General features: G+C 39.2%; 2 protein-coding genes across 9 annotated transcripts in view; one reads left to right on the forward strand and one right to left on the reverse strand.

Annotated features, from left to right (window-relative positions):
* Positions 1-6,264, reverse strand: part of atad5a (ATPase family AAA domain containing 5a) — a 54,025-nt gene extending 47,761 nt beyond the window's left edge. For 2 of the 5 annotated variants that reach the window (XM_069929830.1, XM_069929831.1), the window contains exons 1-3: positions 5,938-6,264; positions 5,184-5,264; positions 392-2,187 (exon numbers count right to left, since the gene is read on the reverse strand). In XM_069929830.1, coding sequence (XP_069785931.1) covers positions 392-2,187; positions 5,184-5,231 — 1,844 coding nt within the window. In that variant the 5' untranslated portion in view covers positions 5,232-5,264; positions 5,938-6,264. The remainder of the gene's footprint in view (positions 1-391; positions 2,188-5,183; positions 5,265-5,937) is intronic. The other 3 variants (XM_069929829.1, XM_069929827.1, XM_069929828.1) reach the window with 2 other exon arrangements.
* Positions 6,265-6,461: 197 nt separating this feature from the next.
* Positions 6,462-27,598, forward strand: part of crlf3 (cytokine receptor-like factor 3) — a 70,918-nt gene continuing 49,781 nt past the window's right edge. For 2 of the 4 annotated variants that reach the window (XM_069929849.1, XM_069929851.1), the window contains exons 1-2: positions 6,462-6,575; positions 20,740-20,933. The gene's annotated coding sequence lies outside the window, so the exon portion shown is untranslated. The remainder of the gene's footprint in view (positions 6,576-20,739; positions 20,934-27,598) is intronic. The other 2 variants (XM_069929850.1, XM_069929853.1) reach the window with 1 other exon arrangement.

A 27,598-nucleotide genomic window follows, 5' to 3' on the forward strand; every position in this document is an offset into this window, starting at 1 on the left:
ATGCACACCTATGTTAACTCTTCAATCTTCCCATATTCACACATTTTGCATGCCTTCTTCGGCTACAAACAAATTCTAAGTGGCTGTATTGTACACAGCCACAGTTATGAGCAGGATGACAAATGTTTCACAAATATCTTTAAATCAGAATATGTAGATGTGAATACTTGTCCTCCAGAACTTTCATGTTTTACTTTTTCTCCTGCGTATGTATTATTTGTCTGTATGTGTGTCATATCTGGTTTTGAGTCTGTGTTTTGTACCTGGGACTGTTGAAGAGTTTCATTAGGTTGTACTTGCGCAATCAGATGACAATAAACTTGACTTGATCAAAGTTAATCAAGGAGATTAATCAATTCAGTGACGATGTAAAGATTTGTAAAGCCTTTACCTGATAGGACTTCGCTGGGAGGTAGCAGGAAGCATTTCTGCTTTGTAGATGCCATTTCCTTTTGAAGATCTGTATGTCTGCTTTGGTGTTGATGCATGAACTGGGGTACTGAGATAGCCCACTGTAATAGACTTGCTTGAAGTTAGACAATAGATAGAAGCGTCCCTTTGCTGTCTCAGGCTCTGCCGTGTAATTCTGCAGGTCTTATTCGATGGAGTTGTTGCTGGATGCCGTAAGTGCTTCGATTCTGCAATGTACTTTATAGAAGTTTCCACATTGGGATCAGCTTGCTTTCCTTCTCTACAAACTACATTTTTGCATCTTGCTTTTCCAACGTCCTGGAGACTTTTTTTCTTTTTCATTGTTGTGCTTCCAAAGTGTTTTACCTTCACCCTGGAATCTTTACTGCCTTGGCTTAGAAAATGCACAGATTTTTCCTTTTCCTTTTCTTGGCTGGGCTGGTCACTACCATCTTCAGCAGCTTCACTTGGTGTTAATCTGTCCTTCAAGCTTCTTGGATTCTGCACCATCTTCTTGATCCCATTTTTTGCCAATTCTGCAGAGAGGGGCTGCTTGAAAGCATTCATAAACTGCTCCTTGACAGCATGACCACATTTGGGCTTTACAGGGCTTCTCTCTGTTAAGTCTAATACAGATAACTCCAGCTCTTCCTCAGCTATCACAACATTGGATCTTCTGGGAGGAGCTGAGTCAGAACAGTCTGCAGAATGTGGGCTTATTGCTTGGATTTCAACCACCTCATCTTCAGGGCCTGGCTTCTTTCGCAAAAAGATTGATGCTATCTTCTGTTGTTTTACTTTGGAAAAGTGAGGCAAGGTAGTCACAGGATTGGGGTGAATTTGGGCATGGACAGTCACAGTTTTAGGAGATAATGGCTGAGGGTCTATTACATTTGTGCTTTCTACAAGGCTGTTAGATTCACTACATTCCTGGATACAAGCTTTCTCAGCCAAAGCCTCTTGACCGTCTTGATTCTTCATAAATTCCTCAAATGACACTGTAACAGTGCTGTTATTCAGGGAACTGGTCTCCTCAGCAGTTAGCTCCGTATTTGTCTCACTAAGTCCTGTTCCCTCATCTTCATGGACCACAAACTGGGAAGCCACAGACCCTTCATCTCTGCTTTCACAGCAATCACCCATTGCCACATTCTCAACATCTGACTGTCTGGAGCAATCCACCTCCTTCCTACCAAGCCTTTGCTTTTGTGATTTTTTTATGTTCCTACTTGATTCTTTGCAGCTTTCCTTCCTGTCCTCAGTTGCTGTCTTTCTTTGTGCAGTGGTGCCAAGATAAATGGAGACATCCTTCTTGTCGTCTTCAAACAGTTCCTGGCCTTCAGCGCAAAGTTGAGCAATAAGTGCTGCTGTGTCACTGCCAAGAACCCCAACACCAGACCTCACACTGCACACTTCTGGGATACTTGAATTGCTGGTATCGCTAATTTCGACCACCTCATTGCATTTGGAGGCTGACAGCCTCTTACTCAAGTTAACTCTTTTACTGGGCCGCTTCCGCTTTGGAGTTTGGTACTTCCCTTCCGAGGGTGCCGTTAATTCCACAACAGATATTCCTGATGAATTCTTTTCTTCCCATTCAACTGATGTTTGTGAAGCAACATGTTGTCCACTTTGAGTTTTCCTGAAGTAATCGAGTATATTGCTGGATTTGGGTGATTGAGAGGTTGTGTCACCCAGTTTGAAAACTGGGGAAAAGTAGCTTGTGATTGTGTTTGTGGCAGGATCCTCAACATCCTTTCTCTGCTTCTTGCATGGCTGAAAAATAAATATTAACATTGAAAAAAAAAAGAAATGCATTTAACAGAATCTTTCACATTTCATCCCCTTGATCAGTAACTGGACAAGTCATTTTAAAACTTGCCATTTAGTTAATAATTATACCAGCAGATAGTGAAAAAATTGTAATTTTATTACATGTGACAAGGAAATTTCAATTACCCCCACATTGCTCCTGGTAACTGCCCACCCTCCATTATACATCAACAATTCTGTAGGAGAGAGAACAGAAACACCAAGTTCCTTGGAGTTCACTTAACTAGTGACCTATCATGGACACTCAACATCTCTTCGCTTGTCAGGAAGGCGCAACAGCTGAGGTGTCTGAAACTGGTCACCATTATGTCAACCTTTTATAGGAGCTCTATCAAGTGCACCCTGGATGGCTGCATCACAGTAATAGATCAGAGATCAATCCACAGGACTACAAGAGTGGCAGGAATGATCAATGGAGTCTCCCACATTCCACCAATGTGATCTACCAGGATCGTTGTCTAAAGAGGAATGTGCAAAATCATTGAAGACTCCTTCCACCATGCACACAACATCTTTCAGTTGCTTCTGTCAGGAGAGAGAATGAGGAGTATCAGAGCCAGCACCACTAGGCTGAGGAACAGCTTCTTCCCACAGGCAGTGAGAATGCTGAATGACCAAAGGAACTGCTCATACTAACCATCCAAGACTCTCATATCATGAAACAATATTTCTTTCTTTATTTGTATATATGAATACTGGTGCTGCATATGTATTGTTTGTCTGCATGTATATTATGTCTGGTTGTATGTCTGCGTGTTTTGTTCCAAGGACCAGAGAACACTGCTTCCTCAGGTTGTAGTTGTACAATCAGATGATAATAAACTTGACTATTTTGATTAATAAAACCCTAAATTTAAAAAAAAAAAGAATTTAATACACACAACTTTTCATTCTTAGGTAGTCCTTCCCAATCAATGATTCATTCACACATATCAAACTCAGGCCCGCGGGCCAAATTTGGCCCGTGATATAATTATATTTGGCCCGCAAGATCATATCAAATATGTATTAGAGCTGGCCCGCTGGCCGCTGCGCCAGTAGAGCGCATGCACAGCTAATACTACAAATCCCAGAATGTTTTGCAAATGCGTTGGCGCCGGCCCGTCAGCCCGCTAATCGCCTCCACCTCCTCTCTTTACTTTCATTACCATCTGCGACCTGTCGCCCAACTCACATGTAATAAACCCCTTACGAAAAATGGCCAAACGAAAGACAGAAAACAGGAGCTTTCAAGACAGGTGGGAGGCAAACTCTGACCCCAGAGTTTGATGAACTTGCATCTAAGAAGAGATGTCAAGTATCTGGTTTAGACCCAGGTGCATCAGAGTAAATCACGTGTAGCAAGCTAAGCTTGGATTAATATTTTCTTTGGTTAACTTTGGACTGTTCATAGTTGAAAGATTGGATTTTCATTGAAGCAAGTTGTTATTTTTTTTGACTTGTTGACTTGTGAAAAAAAATACATTTAAAAGGAGCTTAAAGGCTATAGAGAAATATTATTTATTGAATATTTTATTTCTTATTTGTTAATGCTTCTTCTGGAAAGAGTTTAACCAAAACTATTATTAAACATTTATTTTAATAAGAAAAAGTTTAACATTACATATGTTGAAAGAAGAGAAAACATGCAGATGTTGTTGAAAATTTTCAATAAATATTTAGTTTGGCCCACGACTTAGTCCAAGTTTTTAATTTTGGCCCTCTGTGAATTTGAGTTTGACACCCCTGACTTGGTCCCATGAGGATAACATGGATCCCACAGATGGGGCCGGGGGTACTTGACTTGACCTGTGGATAATCATTTGGTTGTGTGCTGCTGTCAGTTACAGAGTTTCTTTGTGCCCCTAACAAATGGATTCAAAGTTCTCGATCCCATCCCAATTGTCCTATTACTATTTTGAATATCCATGGATTCAGCATTCCCACTATTTTTCCCACTGAAGTTTTAAGAACCTTTTAATTATTTTCTCTCTTCACCCTGTTATCTGTCATGGAACTTGGAACAGAGATTCTGCAAGATCAGCTGAGTTTCTCCAGCATTTCTGTGTTTTTAACTACAATCACAGCATCTGCAGACGTGTTTCACTTGGAACAGCGAGTCTGTTTTGGGAATCTGCGTCAAGCAGCTGAACATTGCGATCTGCCCATTTGACAGCAGTGTTTTTCCCAAACCATTATCCCCAGAATCGGAAATGGAGCTTCAGTGCAGGGTTGTTGGACTGGGAGCAAACACTGACATTGTAAATGTGGATCTTGTATCAGTAACATTTCATCCATATTTTAGGCACCTGTCAAAGGCAATTCTATCCCAACCGGCTGTTGCTCTAAATCCACTACCCAAACATAATATAAAAGCAATATTAGCAGTATTTATAGGGGCAGCATGGTTAGTTCAACATTGTCACAGCACCAGTGACCTGGGCTTGAATCCAGCACCGTAAGGAGTTTGTACGTTCTTCGTGTTTGCACCGTAATTATTTGGTTGTGTGCTGTCATTTACATTGGGCTTCTTTGAGCCTCTAAGAAATGGATTCAAAATTCTCAATCCCATCCCAAATATCCCTTTTACATACAAGGGGTGTAATTGAGATCATGGTCCGAAAGGACCATGCTCTCCACCTAAAATTTAAATTATTTCAAAAAAAAATACACACACCTTGTGTAATGCGCGTCGAAAGAACCAAAGACTTGTTGATCCAAACCAAGGCTTTTATTAACTGAAAGACTGGAGCATATCACAAGTAGGTCAACCAGTCCAGAAAGACCTGGTCTGGCTAGGAGCAATCCTAAGACCTGCCAGTAGGTGTGGCTACGCTCTCAGCCAATCACAGTCATCCTACACTACCATCATCACATTGGTGATAGAATCTGTACTATCACACCCTGTAAACCAGAACAGTTAAGGATTTGGAATAAAGATCAACAGAGCAGATTCTCACCTGATCATAGTCCTCCACTGTACCAGCCATAGCAAGAATCCCAACCATATCAGTAATCTCCCTTCTTAATCACTCACAAATCTGTGGAGCACAAGCAAAGACCATTTCATGAGATCAAGGCAGTGAGATTCGTGTGAACCATTCAAAACATACAAATCTGGCTAAATTATTAAATGCCATGACTTGAACAAATGACAAAGAATCGAGACTAGGTAAAATGTGCCATCAAAGAAAACAAACACCAATGCACTTGATATAGCAAAGATAAAGATACATAATTAATGTTTCATTAGAAAAATTAGCAACTCCTCTACAGTAGTAGATCAGTGAATCATCTAAGATTCTAAGAGACGAAGTTAGCAAATCGAGATCTGTGACAACTACAACAGGAACACTGAGAAAAGAAAACTGGGTTTAAAAAAAAGGAAATAAATCAATACTTCACGACAATTTCTTTGTAATTAACTGCAGTCGGCCACAGAAAAAACCTTTTCTATCGAGTATTACAAGACGTAAAAGCAAACAAGATACAGCAATGAGGAGATCTCAGTCAGCATTAGGTTGATGTAAACGTGCTACACAATAGATCTGTTAGTTTACCCTCTCAATGCTGGAGAAACTCAGCAGGTACTTTATATAACAAGGATAAAGATGGTTATGTGTCCTTTTGATACTCTGACCTGCTGAGTTTCTCCAACATTGTGTTATTACTTCAACCTCGGTGCCTGCAAGACCTTCGCGTTTTACTTTTTACCTTTCAATTCATGTTGAAAGCCGCATACTCGCCTTTAAGAGCCCTGGGGTCGAAGACCATGGACCCACATCTCGTTGCCCCCTCACATTTAGAGCAACAGCCGGTCGGGGCCCACCGGAGAGGCCTCCTCTGGTAACAAGACAATACAAGGGAAAGCCCTCAGTTAAACGGGAGCCTTATCTTCTGTGGATGACATGTTTTAAGCAGCTGCTCCTTCTCGCCCTCCCATCCCCGTTCCACTCCCGCGATAAACCCCCCACAACGCAAAGGGAATAAACTCCTTTGAAATAGGCGCCGAAAATCGGTTCGGGCCAGCAAGAAATGGCGCCAATCCACTTTGCCCTTTCAACCCCCCCCCCACCTCGTCCAACCGGCCAATCAAGACGCGGTTTCGCTCTCGCCCGTCAATCAAAACGAAAGTGCCCGCCCCCTGCCCCACGCATCCTCGGCGACGACCTCCGCCCACCAGCCAGTGGGCTGGTCAATTGGATGTCGTCACTGCCAATCACGCACAGCCTGTGGTTTGATTGACGTGCGGGGAGAATGTGGGCCTTGGCTCATCATATTGGGCTCACTCTCCGCTCCGGGTGTAGGGTTTCCTCTCCGTTTTGTTCTTATTATGAATTCAGTTTGATGCGGTAAGTCTTTTAAAAATTGGTTTTATTTAAAAATTGATGAAGTAGTCGCCATTACTTTCAAACGCCTTGTTCAGTTAGTCTTAGAGAGCTGCGCAGTACTTTGATAGGAAGTGGCTGACCAGATTGGTGCAGACAACTCCGAAATAAATCCGGGAGGAAAGCTCCTGTCCTCAACACGATTTGCGTTGTAAAATCATGTTCTTGTTTGTCTGAGGTTGAATTTTATCCAGATTGTGCAGGTGTGGAATTAAAGGTTTCGTGGACTGTCTCCACAATGAGGTAACCCAATCCACAAAGTACTTCCTTTATTTCACTTGAGGTGAAGCCTTCACTTTTTAAAGAAAATCAAAAGTAGACTTTCTTTGCAATAAATAAGTTACAAAAGGAAAACTGTTCAAAGTGTTGTTTCCATACATTTCCTTCGCTGTACGTTGTTATATTAATGTTCTACTTAGCAGTATTTTGGCACTGAGGCAATGCTCCTTGTTATTACTTACCCCCTCCCCCGGACTATTGTTTTGAAGGTGGCAGTAGAATGTGTCATCTACAACGCTCACTGCAATTACCCACCTAGACTATTCAGACACCACTTTTTTAAACTCATCTCGACCTTCTTGGGATGTGGTGTTAAAGTTGTAAAAACACTGGTTGGACTACACTTAGAACATTGTATGCAATTCACTGCACTACAGAAAGGACGTGGAAGCAAGACTACAGAAGAGATTGACCAGTATGCTACCTCGAATGGAGGGCTACAGTTCTAAGGAGAGATTATATAGACTGGATATGTTCTCACTGCAGTGTGGCAGTTTGAAGGTGATCTTGTGGAAACTCCAACATTCAGGGGGATAGATACAGCTGCTCTTGTTTGACTACAATTCCCTCATTGCTGGTCAACAAACTCCAAACTCTGGGCCTCTATAGCCCCCTTCTGCAACTGGTCCCTTGGCTTCCTCATCAGAAGAATTGGAAGCACCTCCTCCTCACTGACTGTCAACACGTGCCCCTTATAGATGTGTGCTTATCCCACTCTAGACCCATAGCTGCGTGCCCAGGTACAATTCTAATGCTGTCGACAAATTTGCTGTTGTCAGCAGAATCGCATGGCAATGAGGAAGTGTACAGGAGGGAGATAGATCAGCTTATTAGTGGTGTCACACCACCAACCTTGCACTCAGCATTAGCAAGACCAAGGAGATGATTGTGGACTTCAGGAGGAAGACATGACAACATGAGCCAGTCCTCATCGAGGGCTCAGTAGTAGAGGGTCAAGAGTTTCAAATTTCTGGGTGTCAACATCTCTGAGGATCTGTCCTGGAGCTTCCATGCTGGTCCAATCACAAAGAGGGCTTGCCAGTGGAAATATTTCGTGAGGTGTTTGAGAAGAATTGTTACGTCACTATACTAATTGTCAAACCCCACCCTTCGGAGGCAATTGGCTAAACATACAGTCCACTACCTAATAATAAAAGGGAAGGTAATCAATGGGGGTTCCTCAGGATTAAGGATGACTTGCTTCTACTCTACTTTTGTAGTGACTGATATGGGAACTGCAGACTAGGCTGCAGTTGGGGCAGAAGTGTACTCGAGATGGTGTATTTCTTTCCCCCTCCCCTATTTATACAGGGCATCTGTATCTTCCCTGGGTTGATGATGCTATGTGGAATTCTCTGCCCACTTTGGGTCAACTGCTAGGAATTACTGAGAGTAGGTGGGAATGTTGCAAGAAGCACTTCTTTGGAAGAAATGAAATGGTTTAGAAACAAGGCTCACAGTCAATGCAATTCTTGACTATGATCACAGCAAGGATCATAAATAGCATTTGTGATGATGATATAGTTTTCCTTGCAGTGAAGAACATTTTGAGAAGATGTTTGGTTATGCTTGCAAGCTCCTGACTCGTTTAGATAAGATCAATTAAGGGAAACTACCAATTAATGGATGGTTCATGTACTAAATTACACAGCTTGATTTTGGGGGGGAGGAAAAAGTAGAGTTTGAAATTTGATGTTCTTTGAGGGTGTTGGGAACGAGATCAAATTGAATAAAAACAAAGAATGTTTTACAGATATTGGGTGATGTGGACTAATTGGATAGTTCTACATTGAACTAGAATATACTTAATCTTTCTTCGGCTTGGCTTCGTGGATGAAGATTTATGGAGGGGTAATGTCCACGTTAGCTGCAGGCTCGTTTGTGGCTGACAAGTCCGATGCGGGACAGGCAGACACGGTTGCAGCCGTTGCAGGGGAAAATTGGTTGGTTGGGGTTGGGTGTTGGGTTTTTCCTCCTTTGTCTTTTGTCAGTGAGGTGGGCTCTGCGGTCTTCTTCAAAGGAGATTGCTGCCCGCCGAACTGTGAGGCGCCAAGATGCGATATCAGCCCACTGGCGGTGTTCAATGTGGCAGGCACCAAGAGATTTCTTTAGGCAGTCCTTGTACCTCTTCTTTGGTGCACCTCTGATTCGGTGGCCAGTGGAGAGCTCGCCATAGAACATGATCTTGGGAAGGCGATGGTCCTCCATTCTGGAGACGTGACCTACTCAGCGCAGTTGGATCTTCAGCAGCGTGGATTCGATGCTGTCGGCCTCTGCCATCTCGAGTACTTCGATGTTGGAGATGAAGACGCTCCAATGAATGCTACAATAAATAGATTGTGGTTGAGTGATAAACATTGGTGCAGGGATGTATTAGAGTTTGGTCTAGGCATTTGTGAGGTGTTCCACTTTGGGAGGTCAAATGTAAAGGGAAAATATATTGTTAATGGCAGGACTCTGTATATTCATGATGTGCAGGAGGATCTTGAGCTCCAGATCCAAGCTCTCTGACAATGTCCCTCCAAATAGATAAGGTTGTAAAGAAGGTAAAATGCATGGGACATTAAGTGTTAGAGTAAGTAAGTCATGTTGCAGCCAGATAAAACTTGGGTTAGGATGCACTTGGGCTATTATGTACAATATTGTTACAGGAAAGATGTGGAGGTTTTGGAAAGGGTACAGAAGATTTCCTAGGATGCTGCCTGGATTAAAGGGTGTGAGTTATGGGGAGAGGTTGGACAAATTTGGGCTGTTTTCTCTGAAGTGTCGGAGGCTTGTGTGAGTGGGTGGGGGGGTGGGTGTGCGCGGTAAACCTGATAGGAATTTATAAAATAATGAGATGCCTAGCTAGGGTAGATGAAACCTTTCTCCCCATGGTAAAAAATGTCATATTAGAACACATGGGGGGGGAAGTTTACAGAAGTGCAGGCCAAGTTTTTCCGACATTGATGGGTGCCAAGGGAAGCAGCTGAAGCAGTTGCAATGGTAGCATTTAAGAGGCTTCTAGAGCAGCTATCCTCAATTTTTTGTTCCAACCTAATGAAAATATCTGCACTATTGAAGCATCACTTTTGTTTTCTTGTATTAACTGCAACTGGGATATTTATCCTTTCGTGTTTATTGTCTCTTTTTCTGTCTTGGCATATTGTGGTAATTTGTACTATTGTAGTTGGTCCATCTTGCGTATCTGTTTGGCAAGAATATGGGTGCATCTGTGACTCCCTGTAAGTTCATCATCATTAACACATCAAGTTGAAAGCCCTTTGTCAGGGCTTGACTATTTTTCTTTCCATAGATTCTGCCTGACCTGGGTGTTTGCAACTTTGCCTTTTTAAAGCTTGCTTTATTTTGCTTCTCTCTTGTATTTCTCTGTCTGGTGAAGAGAAATGGGATTTTTCCTCATCAGTGGAGTGATTGTTAACTCTTGGCATGAAAAAAAATTGATTTGCACATAGGGAATTCTGAGTGAATTAAGGTGAGGTATATTTTGAAGCCGCCTTGGTCTCAAAATTTATTTACTAATGTGTTGAGAAATATGTGCAAATTATTGTTGTATTTTTTTTAGTTCCTGAGACTGCCAGGGGAAATCATGAGGCAAGTTAATTTGCGGTATTTTTCTACATTTTCCACATTGAGTTAAATAACCACATATTAAACCAGAACAGCTCATTCTGGGTTGGAACTCGGATGTAGGATTGTTTGGTTGCCAGAATACAAATATGCTGACATTGCAGATGTCCATGGGAGATTAAAGTTAATTTGTATAATCCCTGAAGAAAATGTCTGGAATATTGGGAAAACAGCATACTTTCTTTTGAGGGGCATAAATGATGTGAATAGTGATGGTCTCCTAGTGTAGGAAAATCTGGTGAGATGGTGTAAGGTGGGATTTCGAAGGGCTGTGAGAGTACAGTTTGTCACTCAGGGCATATGGAACGAGCTGACAAAGTAGTGGAGGCAGGATTATTAGCTTCCTTCCACTGAGCTCCACAGACAGGAGAGAATTGAGGGGGTCTAGGGCAAATGGGACTAAAGTAGGAGGACATGTTGTTCAATGTGGACAGAGTGAGCTTGTTCCTGTGCTGTCAGAAGCTATGACTACCATATAGGTGTTTAATAGTCAATGCTGTGTAAAACGTTGTCCCAGCCGCTTGCCCAATGGAGCTTCCAACGCCCCATCCACAGATCCTTGGCTGCCCACCTATTGAACAGTCTCTTGCTTAGGCCCTGGTCGCACCTGGAGTTACCACCCGGTCCCGGCCATCCAAGCTCCCAACACCTTGAACGACACAGGTACTCACCGTGGTGAAAAGTAGGATGCGTGTAATAGTTGAACCCCCCCCAAAAAAAAATTGACCTGAAAAATTGGTCCCCAAAAATCGATTGGTACATGGGGAACTTTTTTCCCCAATATTAAATTTAAATTTAGACATGTAGCACAGCAACAGGCTCTTTTGGCCCATGAGCCTGTGTCGCCCAATTACACACAATCAAGCTACAACCTCTGGATATTTCAAATGGTGGGAGGAAATTGGAGCACCCAGGGTAAACCCACACAGACACAGGGAGAACAAACAAACTTCTTGCAAACAGCTGGGATTTGAAGGACCCGATCGCTAGTGCTATAACAGCATTGCTCTAACCACTGAGCCAAATGTGCTAGGATACTTTTATGTACCCTATAAACTCTTTAGAAATGTCCTCATTTAAATTTATCATAATTCCTTCAATATAAACATTCTTCTAAGCTACAAGGTATATTCTTGTTTTAATGCAGCAGTGTTTGACCATGTGGATGAGAAGGGGGTGTAGCAATGGGTTGCTGCATTACAGCCATTTGCCATCTCTCACAGAATCTCACCCTGGAATTATTGCAGTTTGAAAAAAGGTTCCTCATCCCATCAAGTTTTAGAGCAGGGGGAGGAGTCACGTGATGGAGTAGTGGCCGGACGGTGAACTCCAGCCCTCTCCAGAAAAGTCGGGGAAAAACAAGAGAAAATACAAAGGCACAGAAATACAAGTTAAAGAAAAGTGAGTATAAAGGTGGAAAGAAGATGGAGACAAAAGGAGAAAAATCAAAATCAACGGAAAGAAGAGAGGAAGAGAAGACAACGGAGGAAAAAGGTGAAGGCCTTACCTGTCCGAAGAGGCCCGCTGTGGAGAGAGGACCCCACTACCTCAGGTCGGTAGAAAAAGAACTACAACAATGGCTCACAGAGCCGAGTAAAAGTGCGCAACCGCGCATGCGCGAGGAGTCGCGCAACCGCGCATGCGCATGAAAAAAACCACACCGACGGGAGGGGGGACCAGCTGGGGAGTCTATCTCCACAGCCGGCAACGACAGCTGCAGAACACCTGAAGCAAGAAGAGACCATAGAAGACAATGGAAACAAGAAAGAAGAGGAGGAAAGGGCATCAAAGAAACAACAGATGGCCAACCCAGAGGAAGAAGAAGAGGAAGAATACAGTGAAATAGATAAAGGGAAAGGCAAGGTAAAGGATATACTTGCTCTTGTTAGAGGATACATGGAGTCATTTAAAGAATGGCAAACACAGGAATTCAATGATTTAAGAAGAAGAATAAACAACACAGAAAAGAAAATAAATAAAATGGATATGACCTTAACAGAAATGGGGGAAAAAATGGACAAGATGGAAAAACGGGCAATAGCAGCAGAAATGGAGGTAGAAGACTTAAAAAAGAAATTGGAGGAATCTAATAAAAAAAACTAAAGAGACACAAGAATTACTAGCCCAAAAAATAGATATAATGGAAAATTATAACAGAAGAAATAACATAAAGATAGTGGGCCTTAAGGAAGATGAAGAAGGCAAGAATATGAGGGAGTTTATAAAAGAATGGATCCCTAAGGCCCTAGGATGTCCAGAACTACAGCAAGAAATGGAAATAGAAAGGGCACATAGAGCATTGGCCCCTAAACCACAACCACAACAAAAACCAAGATCTATTGTAGTAAAATTCCTAAGATATACTACAAGAGAAAAGGTACTGGAGAAGACAATGGAAAAAGTAAGAGAGGGCAAGAAACCACTGGAGTATAAAGGGCAAAAAATCTTCATTTATCCAGATATAAGCTTTGAACTCCTAAAGAAGTGAAAAGAGTTCAATACAGCAAAAGCGATTTTATGGAAGAAAGGATATAAATTTACACTGAAGCATCCTGCGGTATTGAAAATATTTATTCCAGGACAACAAAACAGACTGTTCTCAGATCCAGAAGAAGCACGAAAATTTGCAGAACAATTACAAAAATAGACTGAGGGATGAAGACGGGTAATGAGAGCAAAAATGATCACGATTGATATGTATGTGGGTAAAGACAAAAATAGACTGAGGGATGAAGACGGGTAATGAGGGTAAAAATGACCACGATTGATATGTATGCGGGTAAAGAGGTATAAGAGTGAATAGAGACAATGGGCATACGTGAAAGTATCTGTAATTAGAGGAAAACATAGATAGTATAGACAAGAATTAATAAGGGAAGGTAATGGAATAGAGAGAATAAGGAGGGAATTAAAAGAGTGACCTTTATGACATATAAAAAGTGAAATCTTTTCTGGGGGGGGCTGGGTGGGGGAAAGAGCGGTCACTGCAAAATCAGTTGACGCTTGCGAGTGGATTCGCAAATCCAAATGGAGAGGGGAGATGTGGTTGTCCGACAAGGGATAAAGGACAACTCAGGAGGGGAAGGGGAGATTGGGGATAAAGAAGATAGAAATAGGAGAATAAGGAAAATGTTGGATGTTGTAGGAATGTTGTCTGGTAAAGAGTTGAAAATAAGAAAACAGAAATGGAAAAGGAGGAAAGGTAATGATGGAAAAACGGAAAGAGAAGATAAACAAAATATAAAATGGCTACGCTGAACTATATGACTCTAAATATTAATGGAATACATAACCAAATTAAAAGGAAGAAACTACTAAATTTACTGAAAAAGGAAAAAATAGATATAGCATTTGTCCAAGAAACACACTTAACTGAATTGGAGCACAAGAAATTAAAGAGAGATTGGGTAGGACATGTAACAGCAGCATCGTATAATTCAAAAGCAAGAGGAGTGGCTATATTAATTAGCAAAAATGTGCCATTTAAAATAGAAGAGGAAATAATAGATCCAGCAGGGAGATATGTTATGATAAAATGTCAGATATATTCGGAGCTTTGGAATCTACTTAATATATATTCACCTAACGAAGAAGATCAAAAGTTTATGCAAGATATCTTTTTGAAGGTAGCTAATACGCAAGGGAACATACTAATAGGAGGGGATTTCAATCTGAATTTGATCCAAATATGGATAAAACGGGGAAAAAAATTAACAGGAAGAACAAAGTAACCAAATTTATAATTAAATCAATGCAAGAAATGAAACTTGTGGACATATGGAGGAAACAAAACCCAAAAGAAAAGGAATACTCATACTACTCGACTAGACATAAAACATACTCAAGGATAGACCTATTCCTGTTATCAGCCCACATTCAAGGGAGAGTTAGGAAAACGGAATATAAAGCTAGACTATTATCGGACCACTCCCCCCTGTTATTGGCAATAGAGCTAGAGGACATCCCTCCAAGAATGTATAGATGGAGATTAAACCCCATGCTACTTAAAAGACAGGATTTTAGAGAATTTATTGAAAAACAATTAAAAATGTACTTTGAAGTAAATACGGAATCAGTGGAAGATAAGTTTATACTATGGGACGCAATGAAAGCATTCATTAGAGGACAAATAATAAGTTATGCAACCAAGATGAAGGACTATAATCAGGAAACAGAGCAGTTGGAAAGGGAAATAATAAACATAGAAAAAAAATTAGCAATAAAGGAAGATACAACCAAAAGAAGAGAATTGGCGGATAAAAAAAATAAAATATGAAACATTACAAACATATAAGGTGGAGAAGAATATAATGAAGACAAAACAGAAATATTATGAACTAGGTGAAAAAACACACAAAATCTTAGCATGGCAGCTTAAGACAGAGCAAACTAAGAAAATGGTATTGGCAACAAGGAAAAAAGACAAACAAATTACATATAATCCAAAAGAAATTAAGGAAAACTTCAGAGAATTCTATGAACAATTATACCAAACTGAAAACGAAGGGAAAGAAGGAAAAATAGATGAATTTTTGACTAAAATTGAACTACCAAAACTACAAATAGAGGAACAAAATAAATTAACAGAACCATTTGGAACAGTAGAAATACAAGAGATAATAAAAAATTTACCAAATAATAAGACACCAGGAGAGGATGGACTCCCAATAGAATTCTACAAAACATTTAAAGATCTAATAATACCGCCCCTCCTGGATGTAATCAACCAGATTGATGAGACACAAAACTTACCAGATTCATGTAAAACAGCAATAATTACAGTGATACTAAAACAAGGGAAAGATCCACTCTCACCAGCGTCATATAGACCAATATCTCTGCTAAACACAGATTATAAGATAATAGCTAAACTATTAGCAAACAGATTAGCAGAACAGGTACCGAAAATGGTAAATTTAGACCAAACTGGATTTATCAAAAAAAGACGCACAACAGACAATATTTGTAAATTTATTAACTTAATTCATGCAGTAGAAGGAAATAAAGCACCGGCAGTAGCAGTTGCTTTAGACGCAGAGAAGGCCTTCGACAGAGTAGAATGGAATTACTTGTTCAAAGTATTGCAAAAATTCAGTTTACCGGAGAAGTATATTAATTGGATTAAAGCATTATACGAGGGACCATTGGCGAAAGTGACAGTAAATGGACATGTATCAAAGCAATTTAACTTAAGCAGGTCAACGCGGCAGGGATGCCCACTATCACCATTATTGTTTGCGCTAGCTATAGAACCACTAGCAGAATCGATAAGAATAGATAATAATATAAAAGGAATAAAAATAAAAGACAGGGAATATAAAATCAGTCTATTTGCGGATGATGTGATAGTGTACTTAACAGAACCAGAACTATCAATAAAAGAACTATATAAGAAATTGAAGGAATATGGAGAAGTGTCGGGATACAAGATAAACGTAAATAAAAGTGAAGCAATGCCTATGAATAACGCGGATTTCTCAAAATTTAAGGAGGAATCCCCATTCAGATGGCGAATGCAGGCAATAAGATACCTAGGTGTGCAAATAAACAAAAATCTAGGCCAATTATATAAACTCAATTACAATCCACTAATGAAAAAATTACAGGATGATTTAGAGCATTGGAAAGAGCTACCACTAACACTGATAGGAAGGATAAACTGTATTAAAATGAACATTTTTCCAAGGATACTATACTTATTTCAGGCATTGCCAATACAGCTGACAGAAAAATTCTTCAAAGAGTTAAAGAAAATAATAAGGAGATTTTTATGGAGAGGGGGGAAACCGAGGATAGCACTAGATAAATTAACAGAATGGTATAAACAAGGAGGCTTACAATTGCCAAACTTCAAAAATTATTATAGAGCCGCACAATTAAGGTACCTATCAGATTTTTATCAAACAAGGGAAAAACCAGACTGGACGAGACTAGAATTAGATAAAATAGGGGAAAAGATACCTGAACACATATTATATAAATGGGACGAAAAATTGGTACAACATAGAACTTCTCCAGTATTACACCATCTCCTCAATATATGGAAGAAGATTCATGTAGAAAGAAATAAAATAAATTATCAAATACCAAAACTAATATTGACGCAAAATAAGCTACTCCCTTTTACAATAGACAACCTTTCCTTTAGAAAATGGGAAAAAAAAGGGATTAAAAGAATAGAAAATTGTTTTTCAGGAAGTAGATTCTTATCCTTTGAACAAATGAGAGATAAGTACAATATAACTGGAGATGCAGCGCTGGCATATTACCAACTGAGATCCTACTTGAAAGATAAATTAGGAAGCAATCTGAGTTTACCAGAGGGAAGTAACCTTGAATATGTGATTACAGATACAATGTTAATCAAAAGATTTATAACAAATGTGTATATCAAACTGCAAGAAAAGGAGAATGAGGAAACAAATGGTAAAACTAAACAAAAATGGGAACAAGATTTAAATATAAAGATAAAAAAGGAAACATGGGAGAAATTATGTTCTGGAACGATGAGAAATACAATAAATACAAGGCTGCGTATGATACAATATAATTGGTTACACAGACTATACATTACACCGCAAAAGTTAAATAAATGGGACCCAACAGTATCTGATGGATGTTTTCGATGTAAAAAAGAAAGGGGAACAACAATTCATGCAATCTGGACATGTGAGAGAGTAGAAAAATTTTGGCATGATCTCAATCAGATATTAAATAAAATAACAGAAAACAATATACCAAAGAATCCAGAGATCTTTCTCCTAAGTAACATAAAAAATAAAGAATTTGGAATTGACTTGGAAGATGCACAAAAAAGATTTGTCAAGATAGCCCTAGCCGTAGCAAAAAAATGTATTATGTCAACCTGGAAATTGGAAGATAATTTGAAAATACAACAATGGTATATAGAAATGAATAAATGTATTCCATTAGAAAAAATAACATATAGTTTAAGAAATAATATTGAAATATTCGAACAAGTATGGGAGCCTTACATTAAATACAATAGCGAAAACCTACTGGGAACAAACATTACCTAAGTTGATGGAAGGAGAAGAAAAGAAAAGAATGGACTCAGTAGAATTTCTGGTGTATTTTTGTTGAATGACAACATTGTCTGACTGGTTTAATGCAACCTAGATTGTATACCTAAAATGGATGAGGGGGGGGGGTGGGGGGGGAGAAAAAGTCACTGTAAATGTGTGGAAAAGAAAAAGTGTATATCATGGCTATTGTGATTTATGGTGTGAAAAATAAAAAAATAAGTTTTAGAGCAGCCATTCAATCTCACTTCCCTGGTCCTTCCTTTAAGCTTCAAGTCCTTTTGCTTAAAGCCCCCAATACAATTTTTAATCCTTCACCACCCCCAGCAAATTCTAGATGATAAATATTTGTTTTTAAAAAAAAAGGTTTCCTAGCATTCCCCAAGAATTTTAATTTTGCCAAAAACCATTCTGATTTTATTTTGTACCCCAGTAGAATATTTTTTATCCATCCTAAGCCCGAGGCCTACCTGACCAATATGGCTAGCTCTGTCCTGCACGAGGCATGCTGCATTGACACACAGCTTAATTTTTAAATAAATCCACGTATTCCTTTTGGTCACAGCTACCAGTTTTCAAGTACCCCACAAGTCGTTCTCCAATGTTGTTGGGAAGTAGAACAGGTAAAAGATGAATCTGATCTTGTCAAATGGTGGGGCAGCCATAAGGAGCTGAAGAATGCACTTCAATTTCTTGTTCATCAAAATATGAAGGGGGGGGAGATTGTTGTTGAAGCAATGGAAGAGCAGATATCTTTAAGGTTCTTTGAAAAATAGTGTGCAGTTGGACTTGAGAGATAAATGGTTAGGATTTCATGTTCCTACAAGATTTATGCTATTAGATTTTATTTAGTGAGGGAGGAGCATGGATGAGTTTAATTTCTGATGTTGTCAATGGCTTTTGTTGATTTCTTGTCTCACCCATTGTGTATTGTAGTCATGCCCACCATAATGGTTAATGTAGTGATTTGCGCAACAGTGCCAGTAACCTGGGATTGAATTGGGTGATGTCTGAAAGGAGTTTGTATGTTCTCCCCATGCTTGAATGGGTTTCTTCCAGGTGCTGTGGTTTCCTCCCACCCTTCAAATGTATGGGAGTTGAAAGTAAATTTGGTGTATTTGGGCGGCACAGGCTCGTGGGGTGGAAGGACCTGTTATTGTGCTGTGTATCTAAATTTAATAATCTCTGGTCTGTGCTGTCTTGGGTAGGGTGCAGCAGTTGGTTTTGTGTATCCTGGGCTGAGGAAAACTCTGAGGTACATTTCTTGCCTCTGGTCATGAGCCAGTGACGACACCCTCTTGTTCCCACTGTAAAATGTGCATATGTGGATATCAGAGGAGAATGGAATCTGTGCTGTGATACCCTTTCTGGTTGAATATCCTTTTTTAAAAAAAAAGTGTATTTTCCATATTATAAGAGCATGTCTGGGTAAGCTAGGTCATAGGTGAAGAGGGAGATGTTAGTCTGTCAAACACTTTCCAAATGAGAAGTTTCAAATTTGCGTTCCAGCAGTAATAATATTCACCCACTGGTACTGGTCTGGAAGATTCAGATTAATTGTCAGAGTACCTGCATGACTGAATTACCACTTATTGATAGTGCCAAAAAAAAACCCTCGACCCAATGTGCACATTTGAACAAGTAAAGAAATGTAAACATTTAAAACAGAGAGGAAAATATCAAAGGCAAAAGTAAGCCTCCTTAAATAAATCTCTGAATTTGTTGTTGAGGAGTCTGATGGTGGAGGGGTAGCAGCTGTTCTTGAACCTGGTGGTGCAAGTCTTGTGCCACCTATACCTCTTTCTTGATGGTAGCAGTGAGAACCGAGCATGAGCTAGGTGGTGTGGATCCTTGATGATTGCTGCTTATCTGTCTGATCAGAAGTGAAGCAGTTGCTGGCTTGGGTGACTGTTTATAGAGATGGTGCAGTACTATTGAAGTAGAGGAAGGAATGGAGAAATTTTATTTATAGCCATGTGCTTCCTGATTTGTATTTACTTCCTTCCTGATTTGGAGTTCTTGGGCAAGCAAAAAGGTCATGTGCTGTACGTCAAAGGATCAGTGCAGGCACTTGTTGAAAATAGCAAGTGTGAGGAGAGCGTCTGACCAATTATTTTTTTTTATATTTACAGCTAATACCATAAGACGGAAATCATTCAGTCATGGCTGATGTATTTTTCCTCTCATCTCCATTATCCTGCCTTCTCCCCAAAATCTTTCACACCCTTACTAGTCAAAAAAACTATCAACTTTTGCTTTAAATATACTCAATGACTTATTCTCCACCAATTCCATAGATTCTTTCAAGAAATTTTTCCTCTTAACCTTAAAAACTTTACAAAGTTCAGAAAATGGGAGAAAAATAGAACAAGTCCATTTGCCAAGACAATTCTAATGAAGGGATTTCTATCTGAAATCGTCATCCAATTTTGAATGTTTTTGAAATTCCTACATTTTACAACATCTTTCTCAATAGAGGGTCTGGATACAGAAATGTCCTTGGTTGTGGGCTTAATTCTGGTCTGAGATGGTTTAGAGATCTACTAATTTGACAAGGTAGTCCAGGTTTAAAATGAGTAATAATGATCTATCATATAAATTCATTCTGCAAAACTGATACATCGTGTTACTGACATTGAAAACCAAAATCAGATATGGCATTTTTAGGGCTGTTTATTTTAATGGATGGTTGTTACCATTGGCTATTAAAATCATTAGATCTTGAAGCCAATCTATCATCCCAGTCAGAAATGGCACACAGGTATAGGAATACAAAGTGAAGTGTTCCAGAACTGAGGATGTCAGTGAGGGTTTTGGAATAGATTTCAGGGCCCCTCCTCTTGGGTGCCAGATTTTTTTTAAAAATTGGTTCTGGTCAAGCACACTACTCATGTCAGTGGCACTGAATGAGGCCCATCTTTCAATGAGAAATGGAGAAATATGGAGGCAGAAAGGGAATTGTTAGCTGCTAGTCAGTAAGAAAGAACTTTGGGGAAGGAGGAATGAGCAGGCAGGGTCAAATAAAGGGAAGTACACATAGCAAACTGTTACGGGATTATAGAAGCAATGCAGCTGCCTGTAAAAGTCTGTCACATTGTTGATTCTACAGGGTGTTTTGAAATATTGTCTTCACTTTGTCAGCTGAACGGACTCATTTTTACTGTGTCCCTCTGCAGATTTGAGAAAAGGTACAATTGAATGTGGTGAATTCGTGTCAAGACTGGCTCTGCAAGACACTCCTGCTTGAATCAGATCGTAAATGTTTCAGCATGAAGTCGAGGCTGATAATCTAGTGTGAGATTGAGGAAGTACTGGATTGTTACGAGAGCTGTCTTCATTAACAAGTTTGCTATCTTCCCTGCAGGTGGAGGTAAAAGACACTGTAGTATTCTTTCATTAAGAGCAAGGATGTTCTTTCCAGTATCTTTAAAAATATTTGTTCTCAACAATGCTTAAAACAGATTTCACCTTCGTTTGCAAGAGCTTTCTGTGTTTACAATGTCTGATCTATTTCTCTTTTATTGGTTGAGAAGTGCTTTGGGGATGTTCTGAATCATTTTAGAAATGCAAATTATTTCTTTAGTTTCCATGCTGGCATGAAGAAAGAGTAGAACTGGTGGAAATGAAACTTTTTATGAATCAAACAATTTTGCAGATTTGAAACTGGGCTCCGAGGAATTTGGACATCAGAATGTTGAATTCCTTGCTGCGTGGAGAAGAGCGGATATTCATTTCAAGGGCAAGAATGTGAGGGACAAATGAATGCAAGATTAAGTGGATTGATTTGTGATGAAGTAAGGTGGGTGGGGGCCTGTATGAAGCATTAAGTACTGGCATGAATGTCTGAATTCTGTGCCGTGAAACTTGTCCAATTCTAAGGTGTTAATGCAGGCCCTAAACCTGTTTCAAATACAATTTTCGCTTTAGTTTATCTTTTGATCAACTAACTCTGGATGTGGTTGCATGGTTTACAACTGTTAATAATATACCACTTGCCTCTACATTTTTGTCAAACTCCTTTTCACAATGTTCAGCTGCTGCAGGCGGAAATGTGCAGAAACCACAGTTACAATTTGGCCTTGTTTGCTGTTCACTTCATTTACTAGCTGCAGTGTGTGAAGTAGAATTGTGGCATCCCTGCTATGCCCTTTTTAACACCTGGGATAAAAGTCTCTCCAGCAAAGCTCATCCATCATACCCCCTGAGAAACTAATGATGGCGCAATGTGTAGCAGTTCCTCATAGCTCTAAAGTATAGAAATAATGAGAGATTCTTGCTCTCTGATCAACAGAAATTGCAAAGGAATCATTGGTCGATAAGTGATTTGCCTGTATTGTCACTGAGTCATCAAGAACAGGAAGATCTCTGACCCAGTCTGGATCTGTGCCATCTTGGGTAAAACCTGGCTGTGCAGCCTTGGTATGGGGTAGAGATGGAGGGAAAATTAGCCATTGGTGAATACAAGGGAACTGCAAAAATGTTTGGCCTGGAAGTCAGCCTGAAGAAAACTGAGGTCCTCCATCAGCCAGCTCCCCACCATGACTACCAGCCCCCCCACATCTCCATCGGGCACACAAAACTCAAAACGGTCAACCAGTTTACCTATCTTGGCTGCACCATTTCGTCAGATGCAAGGATTGACAACGAGATAGAAAACAGACTTGCCAAGGCAAATAGCACCTTTGGAAGACTACACAAAAGAGTCTGGAAAAACAACCAACTGAAAAACCTCACAAAGATTAGCATATACAGAGCCGTTGTCATACCCACACTCCTGTTCGGCTCCGAATCATGGATCCTTTACCGGCATCACCTACGGCTCCTAGAACGCTTCCACCAGCGTTGTTTCCGCTCCATCCTCAACATTCATTGGAGCGACTTCATCTCCAACATCGAAGTACTCGAGATGGCAGAGGCTGACAGCATCGAATCCACGCTGCTGAAGATCCAACTGCGCTGGGTAGGTCACGTCTCCAGAATGGAGACCTTCGCCTTCCCAAGATCGTGTTCTATGGTGAGCTCTCCACTGGCCACCGAGACAGAGGTGCACCAAAGAAGAGGTACAAAGACTGCCTAAAGAAATCTCTTGGTGCCTGCCACATTGTCCACCGCCAGTGGGCTGATATCGCCTCAAACCGTGCATCTTGACGCCTCACAATTCGGCGGGCAGCAACCTCCTTTGAAGAAGACCGCAGAGCCCATCTCACTGTCAAAAGACAAAGGAGGAAAAACCCAACACCCAACCCCAACCAACCAATTTTCCCTTGCCACCGCTGCAACCGTGTCTGCCTGTCCCGCGTCGGACTTGTCAGCCACAAACGAGCCTGCAGCTGATGTGGACTTTACCCCTCCATACATCTTCGTCCGCGAATCCAAGCCAAAGACATGGTTGAAAAGCTTGCTGCTGTATTCCCACTTTGAGGTATGAAGTTTTGGTTGAAGAATCAGAATTTATAAAATATTGCTCCCCTTTCTAATTCCCTTAATATTCTAAACCCTCCCCCTATATAAAAATTCCAAAAAGTAATAAAATAGAAAAAATATACTACCCCCCAACAAACTACTAGAAAGTAGTAACTCCATAAAAATATGGGTGTGGTAAAACCCACTAGTGGCAGATGACTAAGGTCTCAGCATCATCCATTTGCCCCCAGTCAGACTTTCACAAAGTACTTAATCAAATATATTCAATCCAGTGATTCCAGTCCCAATGATTGTTCCAGGTCCTCAATATCAAGAAGACTTTGTGTCAATTCAACTTTCTTTCCATTCTTTCTGGGTTTCCTATTCTTCCCATTCCCATTTACTCTCCTTTTAGGCAACGATGATGGCACCGTCCACTTCCTCACAAATCTGACAATGAATCAGCAAAAATTAATGCATCATGGTCATTTTCAAATACAGCCCACACCTTCTCCAATAATTCCCGAACTTGCGACCCACCGCGCATGCCCGGAAGAGTCATCGACCGCGCAGGTGCATCCTCCGACACTATGCTGTGCGCCCCTAGACCACCAGGCACTACTGCGGGCTCACACATCTGACCCCGCTCGGCCGATCTGCCCGCGCTTTCAGACTCATAGGCGCGCTAGTCAGGACCGGACGAGCTCGACACAGAACCTGCGCGATCATCACCGGCGTAATACTTAGCCGAGCAGGGTTCCTTTGAGGCTTGGGAGCTCCAGTCGACGACTCTGTGGCTTCAACTTGGTAGGTAGGCCTCAATTCTTCAACACTTTCTCAATAGCCCTCAGATTTTACTATTTGACAGCACACTAGCAACATTTGACAAATCCTCTTAGAGAAATATTATTTATTGAATATTTTATTTCTCATTTGTTAATGTTTCTGGAAAGAGTTTATCCAAAACTATTATTAAACATTTATTTTAATAAGAAAAAGTTTAACATTACATATGTTGAAAGAAGAGAAAATATGCAGATGTTGTTGAAAATTTTCAATAAATATTTAGTTCGGCCCTCGACTTAGTCCAAGTTTTTAATTTTGGCCCTCCGTGAATTTGAGTTTGACACCCCTGCTGTAGATGGTTCCAACTGCTGTTATTGTGTTTTGTTGTGGAGTAAGTAATGGATGGCTGGCTATCAAGAAGAGATAAACAAGAAACTGCAGATGCTGGGACTAATGCAGTAAACACAAATGCTGGAGAAACTCTGCAGGTCATGCAATATTCACAGAAGAAGAGCTCAGATCCAAAATGTTGACTGGCTTTCACTTTTTTATGTCTGCAGTGTTTCTCTAGCACTTGTCTGTGGCCCATCAAATAGGCTGCTGTGTCCTAGATGGTGTGGAGCCTTTTGAGTATTGTTGAAACTGCACTTGCTCAGGCAAAGGGAGAAAATTCTGTAGTACTCCTGACGAGTCTATTAGACTGGACAGACTTTGGGCAGTTAGTAAGTGAGTTGCTTGCTACTGGATTCCTAGCCTCTGGCCACCTCTTATAGTCAGATGGAAACTCTATTTCAGTTTCTGTGATTTCCTCGCTCAGCACTGCCAAGAAGCAGGTTATTACCCGCATAATTATACCTTTTGAAAACATATGTGGTTTTGATTTGGAATGCAAACAAATCAATTGTAATCCACTCTCTGGTCTTCCTTCTACCCAAAACATAGGCTTGCTGTAGAGGTTTCTCTGTGTGACATGCATGACTTTGTACAAGTGTTCATTATTTACACACAAGCTTATGACTGGTAAACTATTTAACCACAAAGGGCATTCCAGGTGAGCTTCACCCAGCCCCAATTATGAGCAGTTTATCTTTTCCAGCCACTCACCCGAAATACTGACCCATTAATGCCTATGGCTAAGTAAAGTCAGCGGAGTAACGTAGTGTTTCTCTGGGTGTTACAGTCCTGAATGGCAGATACATGAACCATTGGGAAAGTTGATGTGGTCTAACTTTTGCCTTTAAAAATAAAAGATGAGGATTTTTGTTTTTTTCCTCGATGAAATCACATGCTAAGTGCAACGAATATTTGTCCCAACTCTGTTTCGTGAGTGAATTTGATTTGAATCTCGGGGAGACCAGCAAAGTTCCCAGTCCACCCCTGTGATGTTTGGGTCTGCTGTGCATTTCTCCAGATGATTTCAGATTTATTGTTAAAGCACATCAATATTTTTTGAAAATTTTATTACTCATTTGCATCAATGCAAACATTAACTCAATAAAGTAATAATCTTATAACAATAAAATACAAAATTTTTTTATCTATTTTCTTTCTACCCCCAAAGAAAAGAAAAACACCTAAATCTATATGCCATAGTTATTTTTACCATAGTTATTTTATTATTATTACCATAGTTATTTTATTTTCTAACTTAATTATTAACTGTTAACTGAGAGGAGTGGGTGACATGGAGGATGTGGATGGACTTTTATTTATGAAATCCATATCTTATATTAAAAAAAATCCTGATCTGATTCCTTAAACTATAAGTAATTTTTTTAATGGTATATCTACTGATATATAATTTTCTGTTTTCCATTGCTACACGTTTCTTTGCTGCCGCTGTTACTATATTCATAAATTTTTGATGTTTGTTTTTGTTTGATCCAACTTCACTTTTGTATCTGCTTCATGTATATTACCAAGCACAAATATTCTCAGATCTTTTTGTATTTTTGTCTTCGTAATTTGTCCTAATAATATACTCAAATCCTTCCAAAATTCTTCCACTTTTACACATGACCAAACAGAATGTAAAAAAAAGTCCCTATTAGCTTATTACATTGAAAACATTTATCAGAATAATTTAATTTGTATGGAGTATAGTATAGTTGATGTAGATAATTGAGCCATTTGCTATCTAGCATTAATCGTATTTGTAACACTCTCTTGACGCAGCATGGACCATATTTCTTCTTGAATTTGTATGTGTAATTTTTTCCCACTTTTGTTTAGATTTATATAAATCCTTTTACCCCATATATCTTGCAATTTTATATTCATTTTAGTAATACATTTCTCAATAAATGTATCTGTAGTTAAATATTCAAATTGACTTTGCTCCGGAAGTCTTAAATTTGTACCTTGTTTAGATGACCTTTCTAATAAAAAAGGTTTTGATATTAGTCTATTTATAATTACTTTAGCTTTTGGTTGATTATATAATGCTCTTATCCAATGTATAAAAGCATTTGGAATTCCAAGTGTATTTAATACTTTAAATAAAAGTCCCGTTCTAATCTATCAAATGCTTTTTCTGCATTTAATGCAACTGCTACCTCTGGTTTCTTTTCTGTGCTACACTTATTAAACTCATAAATTTAACTGTATTGCCAACAGGTCATCTATTTTGAATAAAACCAGAGTGATCCATATTTATTAATTTTGGTAAATATTTAGCTAAGTGATTAGCTAATAATTTAGATACTTTATAATCTGTATTCAATAATGATAAAGGTCTATAAGAAGGTTGTAAAAAAATCTGGGTTTTTTTTGGAATAACTTATTAATGCTGTTTTAAAGGATTTTGGCAAGTCGTGTACCTCTTTCATTTGATCTAATGCACACATTAATACAAAAATTAATAATTCCTTAAATTCTTTATCAAATTCTGGGGGCTGTATTGTTTTGCAATGACATCAAAACCTCAAACTTCTATCTCAGAAAAAGAATTAGATAACTCTAATTTTTAATCTGTATTTAACATGGGCAATTTAACCTGTTGTAAATATTCCTTTTTTCCTTTCAAAGATTCAGATTGATATAATTTTTCATAAAAATTCTTAAAATTATCATTTGTTTCCTGCGCTTTGTAAGTGACTTGACCAGTTTCTTTCTTTGTTACAATTATTATTCTGAAAACTTGCTCAGCTTTTAATTGCCATGCTAATACTTTATGGGCACTTTCACCTAATTCATAATACTTCTGTTGTGTTATCATTATATCACTTTCTACCCTATAGGTTTGTATTGTATTGTCTCAATTTTCTTTATTCCAATAATCATTTTTTTCATATGTACTTCCTTCTCTAATTACAATATTTCTTTTTCCAACTGGTCTACCTATTTCGTATGTTCTTTCTTTATTTTAGAAGTATAACTTAGTATTTGACATCTTAAATATTGCCTTCATAGTGTCCCATATAATAAACTTATTTGTTACTGAATTGTCATTGATTTCTAGAAAAAAAATGATCTGCTGCCATAAAATCACAAAAATCTTTCCTCTTTAATAATATAATAAATCTCCATCTGTAACCTATATTTTGTTCTTCCAATGAAATTGAGAGAAATAGAGTTGAATGATCAGATAGAACTTATGCTTGATATTCAATCTTTAGAATTTTGGATTGAAGCTGTGCATAGACTATAAACATATCTATTCGTGAATGTTTTATGTTGAAAAGAAAAAAAGGAATAGTCCCTTTCACTTGGATGAATTTTTCTCCATGTATCTATAATTCCCATATGTTTCATTTAACATTGCAGTTTTGGCTTCTTTAGTTTTTATAATTTTATAACCTGATCTATCTAGTTTTGAATAAAATGTGAAATTAAAGTCCCCTCCTA

Source organism: Narcine bancroftii, chromosome 3 (assembly GCF_036971445.1).
Source record: "Narcine bancroftii isolate sNarBan1 chromosome 3, sNarBan1.hap1, whole genome shotgun sequence".
Lineage (NCBI taxonomy): Eukaryota > Metazoa > Chordata > Chondrichthyes > Torpediniformes > Narcinidae > Narcine > Narcine bancroftii.